Source organism: Haematobia irritans, chromosome 2 (assembly GCF_050003625.1).
Source record: "Haematobia irritans isolate KBUSLIRL chromosome 2, ASM5000362v1, whole genome shotgun sequence".
NCBI classification, from domain to species: domain Eukaryota; kingdom Metazoa; phylum Arthropoda; class Insecta; order Diptera; family Muscidae; genus Haematobia; species Haematobia irritans.
Window position 1 is genome coordinate 169994064 of NC_134398.1, and position 9514 is coordinate 170003577.

General features: G+C 33.4%; 1 protein-coding gene across 1 annotated transcript; it reads left to right on the forward strand.

The window, feature by feature from the left end:
• Positions 1–1720: 1720 nt before the first annotated feature.
• On the forward strand, positions 1721–6940 carry LOC142225153 (uncharacterized). Its single transcript, XM_075294930.1, has one exon. It carries the CDS (start codon positions 1721–1723, stop codon positions 6938–6940), a length of 5220 nt encoding a protein of 1739 aa, XP_075151045.1.
• Positions 6941–9514: the final 2574 nt, after the last annotated feature.

Sequence of the window (9514 nt, forward strand, 5' to 3'; positions counted from 1 at the left end):
GAATAAAATCTTGACAAAATTTTCTATAGAAATAAAATTTTGACAAAATGTTCTATAGAAATTAAATTTTGACAAAATTTTCTATAGAAATAAAATTTTGACAAAATTTTCTATAGAAGTAAAATTTTGACAAAATTTTCTATAGAAATAAAATGTTTGCAAAATTTTCTATAGAACTAAAATATTGACAAAATTTTTTATAGAAACAAAATTTTGACATAATTTTATATAGAAATAAAGTTTAGACATAATTTTTTATAGAAATAAAATTTTGAGAACATTTTCTATAGAAATAAAATGTTGACAAAATTTTCTACAGAAATAAAATTTTTAAAAAATATTCTATAGGAATAACATTTTGACAAAATATTCTACAGAAATAAAATTTTGGCTAAATGTTCTATAGAAATAAAATTTTGAAAAATTTTTCTTCAGAAATAAAATGTTGACAAAATTTTCTATAGAAATAAAATTTTTACAAAATTTTTTATAGAAATAAAATTTTGACAAAATTATCTATAGAAATAAAATTTTTACAAATTTTCTATAGGAATAAAATTTTGACAAATTTTTCTACAGAAATAAAATGTTGACAATATTTTCTATAGAAATAAAATTTTTACAAAATTTTGTAAAGAAATAAAATTTTTACAAAATTTTATATAGAAATTGTTTGGTGAAATCAACATGTGAAATTAATATGGCTCTCTGTTTTTATGAATTTTATATCTGATATATTTGTTTTGTATAAATTTGTTATTTTAATATTCTTTATGTGTATCATTCACTCTTCCTCAAGTATTCGATAATTATAAGTTTTTCCATCACTAAGAGAGAAGGCTCTCAGTTAAGAATGAAATGTCAAATTTTTTGTACCTTTAAGTTGTTAGAAAGTAGAAATGTAGGACAGTACGTTTTATGCGATTAAAGAGCAATCACCACAAACCCTCATCGAGTTTTCTTTTTTTACCATACATAAATCTGGCGACCGTGACAGGACCAGGAGAGTTTGTTCTGGTCAAAAGAAATTAGCATTTATTATCGTCGAGACGAATTATTTCATCATTGAGAATTTTGTCATCGAAAGGTCATACATTAGTTGCTGAAAGTCACACACACACAATCAATCTAAAGTCATCGAGAAATTTGCATTGATCACCCCCCCACTCATCATATACCTTCGTCGGAGATTTGAGGTTCGAGTTATTTGTGCATTATTGCTAGCCTCCCCCACCATTTCGTCAATCATCACGACCAGTTTCAAAACATAATCATCGTCACCTACCATCTCTTCATGCCCTTCGTCATCGTTATCCATCAAGCAACAACGGAGTAAGAAAAGTGTAAAGCACAGTAAGTCTACAAAGAAAACAACAACAACGTGGACAGTCGCATTGGTATGTTGTAAGTACACTTTTTGGTTTTATCAAATCTACCAATATACAAACATACACATCATCGTTTACCGTTGGATTGGAATAAATTTTTCGTTTTCTTTAACATCATTTCACCGAGAGTACAACTTTGCCTCTCTTTCGAAACCTAAACCAATTCTCTTAATCTCTTACCCCAACAATCGTCGTTCACTCATTGTATTGGGTTATTTATCTATTGTGAATGAGTGTTTTTGCTGTCAAAGCTAGAGTTGGAGAAACATTTGTTGATCTATTTTGAACAAAAAACAAACTACTTTGATTAAAGTTTAAAAGCCACTGCCACGATGGGAAACGATGATACAACGAACGCAGAATTAACGGCGTTGAAGTCACAGCGCTCAACTATGAAAAGAAATATTACTAATGTCAAAACAAAAATTGAAAAGGACGGTGATGTTGTAGATGAAACGATTCTTGAATGTCGGTTACAGATTCTTGAGTCATATTTCAAGCAGATTTGTCATATCCAATCACAAATCGAAAAATTAAATTCTTCCGATTCGGCCAGATCTGAAATAGAGGAATTATTTATTTCAGCAAAAGCGGCCATTCTAAAGCGATTAAATACAAATCGTCGGTCAAGTAACTTAGACCAAAGCTTGCTTAATGTCACCCAGAACCATACAGCTCATCAATTTCGTCTGCCTCAGCTTAAATTACCAAAGTTTGATGGCAAATATTCCGAATTTTCAAGATTTATAAGCACATTTGATAAACTTGTTCATGAAGATTCGTCGGTACCTGTGATTGATAAATTTAATTACCTACTCAATTGCTTAAGTGGACAAGCCTTGGCGGTCATAGAACCATTTCCCGTTACGGAAGGAAACTATGAACGCGCCATTAATCGATTAAAAGAAAGATATGATAATAAATCACTCATTTTCATTGACACCATTAATTCTTTGTTCGCCATAAGTTCGATTTCTAAGCCTAGTGCAACTGGATTGCGATCAATTTTAGACAACGTTGCTGCTATTAGATCCTCTTTATTATCAATAGGTTCCGAACAAGATGTACTGAACGCTATAGTCATACATATCGTTTTGTCGAAAATTGATCCCGAGTCGAAAACGGTTTACAATGAAAAACAAAATTTGCAAAAACTGCCATCATGGGATGAATGTTATGCGATTCTTAGCAGGCGATGTCAATTTCTGGAAACGGCACAGCCCCGTTACAGTGATTCAAACCATTCAGAGTACAAGCATAAACCAAAAGACCGACGTCCAGCAACAGCTTACGTGACGTCACATGCATTGTGTGAGTATTGTCAGTCTCAAGAGCATTTCATAAGCAATTGTTCGTCGTATTTAGCTCTTCCTATACCTCATCGATTTGATTTCGTTAAAACAGCCTCTCTTTGTATCAATTGTTTACGCAAAGGCCATAGAGTAGCCGCTTGTATGTCAAAATCTCGCTGTCGTGAATGTCGTGTCTCACACCATTCTACATTGCACAATAATTTCTCTCAAGCTACTGCAGCACCCAACACCTCATCGAAATTATCGTCGCATCCTCTTTCATCAACGGCTTCTTCGTTCACACCATCTTCGTTGCAACCATCTACAAGCCAACAGGCTCAACAATCTTCGTCCTCGTATAACACTTCATCGGTTAATGTAACTACATCACTCTCTTTACCAACTCGTAGTTTTCGTCATAGCTTATTACCCACAGCTATCGTCTTAATGAAAGATAAATTAGGAAGTTGGCAACCTGTTAGAGCACTTCTAGATTCATGCTCTGAAATAAATCTTATAACCCAGGACACTGTCAATCGTTTAAACCTTCCACTAATGAAGGCTATACAAGAAATCGCAGGGGTGTCAAATAATAGAACCCGTATTAAATATACAACAGAAGCGTTCATAAAATCCCGTGTAACCGAATTTAAGTGGTCTTCATGTTTTCTAGTTATAAATGCTATTTCGTACCAACATCCAGTCGAAAAACTAAATATCGGAAGTTGGCCCATTCCAGAAGGGATTTTGCTAGCAGATCCGCATTTTTATATTCCGCAACGAATTGATATTCTCATCGGGTCGGAAATTTTCTTTGACCTTCTTGTGGAAGGAAAAATAATTTTAGGCAGTGGACTCCCCTCATTAAAAAATACTGTGTTTGGATGGGTAGTGGGCGGCGTAGTCGACTCGAATGCTGTTGAACAAGTATCATCGTGTAATGTGGTTACCAAAATCGACGATCTCGATTCATTGTTGAAACGTTTTTGGGAAATAGAAGAGTTTACGGAGACCAAATCAGCCATGACAGAAGAAGAAGAACAGTGTGAAAGACACTATTTAGAAAATACGATTTTCGATGAAAATGGAAGAATACAAGTTCGATTACCATTTAAACAACCGTCTGACAAATTAGGGTCATCGTATGAAATTGCTCATCGCCGTTTTTGTTATCTAGAAAAACGATTAGAAAAAAATCCAGAACACAAAAAAATGTACAGAGAGTTTATGAACGAATATATAAGCCTTGGTCATATGTCTATAGTAAGCTTTGATGAACTGAGAGACAAGCACTATGTAATACCACACCACTCAGTTTTTCGATTACAGAGTACATCTACAAAATTAAGAGTTGTCTTTGATGCCTCAGCAAAAACGTCATCAAATTTCTCTTTAAATGAGATTTTAATGGTTGGACCGACGATTCAACAAGAAATTATTATCACAATGCTTGCCTTTCGGTTAAACAAATTTGCTATGTGTGCCGATATTTGTAAAATGTACAGGCAATTTATGGTCGATCAAAGAGATAGGAAATTTCAACTCGTACTTTGGAGAGATGATGATTCAAATGCTCTCAATCTATACCAATTAAATACGGTTACTTATGGGACATCGGCTGCTCCGTTTTTGGCCATAAGAAGTCTGATATTCATTGCTGATACATTTCGAGACTTATTTCCAATTGGTACTGAGGTTCTTCGGCATGATGTTTATGTAGACGATATACTCACAGGGGCGGAGAATATTCCCGATTTATTGAGAAAAAAGGAAGAAATTATAGAAGTTTTGGGAAGGGCATGTCTTTCTTTGTCAAAGTGGAATTCGAATTGCAATCAGATCTCAGCTCAAATGGACGACATATTCTTAAAAACAGACAATGAATACATATCAAAAACACTAGGCTTGATCTGGAAATCTAAATCCGATGTTTTTTCTTTTCAATTCGATCTAGAAAATCCTAAAATAATTACAAAACGATCAATATTGAGCGCTGTCTCAAAGATTTACGATGTTCTAGGCCTTATAAGCCCAATTACAGTCTCTTATAAAATACTCATTCAGGAACTATGGAAACAAAATTTTGATTGGGATTGTCCAGTAAACGAACACATGGCTAATCGCTGGAACCAACTTCGAGAAAGCTTGTCGTATTTGAACCAATTAGAAATTCCTAGATTTGTGCTGACCTCAACAGAGCAAGAGTTCCAGATTCATGGATTTGCGGATGCTTCCCTCGTGGCTTACGGGTGTTGCATTTACGTACGGGCTTTCGAAGATAACCGCTACAAGTCAAATTTGCTTATCAGTAAATCAAAGGTTGCCCCAGTTGTACAACAGTCACTCCCACGGCTTGAGTTATGTGCGGCCTTACTACTTAGTAAAACTTGGGAAAAAATACGGCACAAATTCGATAAATATAATTACAAGATATTTTTCTGGTCCGATTCCAAAATAGTCTTGAGTTGGCTTAAAAAACATTCGTCATCGTTCGTTTGCTTTGTTGCGAACCGAGTATCCGAAATTCAAAATATTACTCATAAAATAACATGGAGACATGTGCCGTCGAAGCAGAATCCCGCGGATATAGTATCAAGGGGTTGTCTAGCCAATGAATTAGCTGACACTATTTGGTTTGAAGGTCCTAATTTTTTGAGACAGTGTGAAAATGAATGGCCAAACAATAACGCACAAAATATCGAATTGCCATTAAATGAAATGCGAAAAACAGTACTCAATATAGCGTGTGTCCCACCTTCTGCAATATTGGAAATCATCAATAGACAGTCATCATATCCTCGTATTCTTTACACAATAGTGTACATATATCGTGTCTTTAACAAAGAAAATAGAGGCAAGGTTATTTCGAGTGCCGAACTCGATCAAGCCTTTTGGAGAATAGTAAATGAAATACAACAATCGACATATAGCGAAGAAATCCAACGTATCAAGAAAAATGAAGTACTAAAGCCGTGCTTTCAAAAGCTAACGCCATTTATTGAGGAGAAAAACATTTTTAATAATTCTCGGGAGATTATTCGGGTAGGGGGACGGCTAGCGAATGCACCCTTGTCGTACGATACGAAATTCCCTGCACTTTTGCCGAAAGATCACCGGTTTTCGCAACTTTTCATTGAATATCTTCATCGGAAACATTATCATGCTGGACCTAAATGTCTCATCGGAATTCTTCGAGAAAGAGTGTGGGTGATAAATGCTCGAGAAATTGCACGGAAGGTAGTCCGAAATTGCGTTCATTGTTTCAAATATAAACCTCGCTTACAACAGCAAATAATGGGCGACTTACCAGCAGATAGATTCATTGCGCATCGGCCTTTTTTGATTTGTGGGGTCGATTTTTGCGGCCCATTTTATACATCGTATCGCATCAGAGGCAAGGCTCCCTACAAAACATATGTTGCACTTTTCGTTTGCTTTGCTTCTAAAGCTCTACATATAGAAGTTGTGTCAGACTTATCGACAAATGCATTTCTCCTGTGCCTTAAGCGATTTGTAGGCAGACGGGGAATACCGTTGAAAATCTATTGTGATAATGCAACCAATTTTGTTGGAGCGAACAATAAGCTCAAAGAATTTAAAGAGAAATATTTTGATAAAGAAAACACAAATTCATTGATGCAGTACTGCGCCATAACTGGTTTTCAGTTTTCATTCATACCTCCCAGATCACCACACTTTGGTGGTCTCTGGGAGGCAGCTGTTAAGTCGACAAAGATTCTCCTTGTTAAAAATATATCGCAAGCTCACTTGACATTGGAAGAGTTGCAAACAGTTTTGGTTGAAGTCAAGTCTATTTTAAATTCTCGGCCGATTGCAGCAAAATCAGATGACCCGAATGATGGAGAGGCATTGACTCCAGCTCATATGATTATTGGTTCGTCGTTTCTCTCATTGCCCGAAGAGAGTTTTGAGCATCACTTGAATTGTAACTACTTGAAGAGATATCAAATGGTTGCTTTCCTTAAACAACAATTTTGGAGACTTTGGTCTAGAGACTATGTACTCAGCCTGCAAGAGAAATCCAAGTGGTACAAGTCGGAATCGAATTTGAAGATTGGTTCATTGGTTATTGTCCATGAAGACAATACCCCTCCACAACGATGGATTCTTGCCAGGGTTATACAACTATTCCCAGGTCGCGATGGAAAGGTACGAGTAGTTGAAGTTAAAACGAAAAATGGAATTCTGAAACGAGCTGTGCACAAGATAGCAGTGTTACCATCCGGTGAATATGATTGAAACTAGCGTTTCAATGGGGGCAGGATGTTTGGTGAAATCAACATGTGAAATTAATATGGCTCTCTGTTTTTATGAATTTTATATCTGATATATTTGTTTTGTATAAATTTGTTATTTTAATATTCTTTATGTGTATCATTCACTCTTCCTCAAGTATTCGATAATTATAAGTTTTTCCATCACTAAGAGAGAAGGCTCTCAGTTAAGAATGAAATGTCAAATTTTTTGTACCTTTAAGTTGTTAGAAAGTAGAAATGTAGGACAGTACGTTTTATGCGATTAAAGAGCAATCACCACAAACCCTCATCGAGTTTTCTTTTTTTACCATACAGAAATAAAATCTTGACAAAATTTTCTATAGAAATAAAATTTTTACAAAATTTTCTATAAAAATAAAATTTTGACAAATTTTTCTACAGAAATAAAATGTTGACAATATTTTGTATAGAAATAAAATTTTTACAACATTTTTTAAAGAAATAAAATTTTTACAAAATTTTATATAGAAATAAAATTTTGACAAAATTTTTTATAGAAATAAAATTTTTACAAAATTTTCTATAAAAATAAAATTTTGACAAAATTTTCTTTAGAACTAATATATTGACAAAATTTTCCATAGAAATAAAATTTTGACAAAATTTTCTATAGAAATAAAATTTTGACAAAATTTTCTATAGAAATAAATTGTTGACAACATTTTCTATTGGAATAAAATTTTGACAAAATTTTCTATAGAACTAAAATTTAGAACTAAGTTTTTATAGAAATAAAATTTGTAATACAGTTTGGTTAAAATTTTCCAAAAATTCAACAATATGTTCCTTCTTGTTTGGTTCATTGTTGGTTTAGTGTATTGGCATCGTGCTTAAATTCGATGTTTTTCTATAATTTGACTATAAAGCTTACACGTTTTCACAAAATAGAGGTTGTCTTTCAAGGCCATATTTTATATACACTTTTTATGTTAAATATGACATATTGTACTTGTGAAACTCAAATTTAAATCAAAATTGCGTCTTAAATCTTAATGCATTGCTCCGCTTCTTTGGCTCGTAATCAATACCAAAATCATTAGTGTAAAGACAAGCTCTTTGGAAGCGAGCAAGTTTTTTTTTTGTCAGTGAAGGCAAAATGCCATAACACCACCTACATATCAATATCACAAGCATACAACAAGTATCCCTTACTAGAGATATGTGGATTATTTTGACTTAATTAGGCCGTGAATAAACAAAATTATAACATTGGAATAAATTTAACGATAAGTAAAACAACAATTTAATAATTCAAATAAAATTGTTTCGAAATTAATTCTCGGAAATTTTTCATTGTTATGATCATGGACAATGAACATTATCATATTGAAAACTTTTCTACCAGTGAAGTCAATGGCCTTCCTGAACTAAATCAATTTACATATAGCCATATATATAATTTGTGTAACTTACCATCTAATTCCCTTATTCCCGTTTAAAGTTTAAAAGACAGTTGAAATGATTTTTTCAATACAGACGCAAATGTTTTAAAGTAGGCCAAAGCGATTTATTATTGTAAATTTAAGCTTGTAAATTAAATTGATGTTACATTCATCAATAAATCAATAGTATCACCATGACTGGGATCAATAGCAACGCAATGAAATGGTATTTCCAAACAGTTGGGGTATTGTGGCATGGTCATCATCGTCATCGTAATCATTCCACTCAGTAAATTGACTATAACCGCATTGAATAAAATTTACACCTTTCACAAGGACCATTAAACGTATTCATTGAATATTGGGTAGAGTCATCCACCCCAATGGGAGGTGAGGGTGTTCATGTATGAAAGCATGTCGAAACACCTGGCTACCTTCTCATCTGCCTGTCTGTCTGTCTGCTAGCTCTATAAATCAATTGTTTGTCGTTTCATAATTGCTGTTGTTGTCGTCGCTGGGGATGATGGACTATAGAATTTTTCCTTTATTGGTTATTCGTGTTTATTTTTTTCTTTACAATGCGGAAAATTAATGATGAAATAGGTGAGTGAATATTTTTCACAATATCATGATATATTGACTAGGATGAAATTTTTATTTCTTTTTCATTTCCCTGCCAAAGAGATAGCCAGAGAAAAAATAAACTCGACTAGAGGGTTATGCCATTAAAATTATTATGGCAATTTGCAATTTTATGACTTATGTGAAAATATGGAGAAAATATTTTGCCATATTCTCTAGTTTAAAGTGATCATAAATGATTTTTAATAGCTTCCTTCCAGGGCAAAATAAATAATAAAATGAAAATTCATGAAAACGCAAATCACAAATATAGGCATCCAAAATACAATACGGGTAAAAGATCCTTTTATTCATTTTTAAAAATTTCTTAGAAATTTGCTTAGGATTTTTTGGTTATCTCCTTTAAATGCATTGAAGCGCATTAAAGGTTTCCCATCATAATTGAATTTTCTGTTAGTATAATGGAAAAATATTTTACATAATCTTAAATACCCATCACCAGGGCTTTTATGTACTCAAAAATTCAATTTGGAAAATTGAGATACACCAAAATATTCACTCATAAACACCAC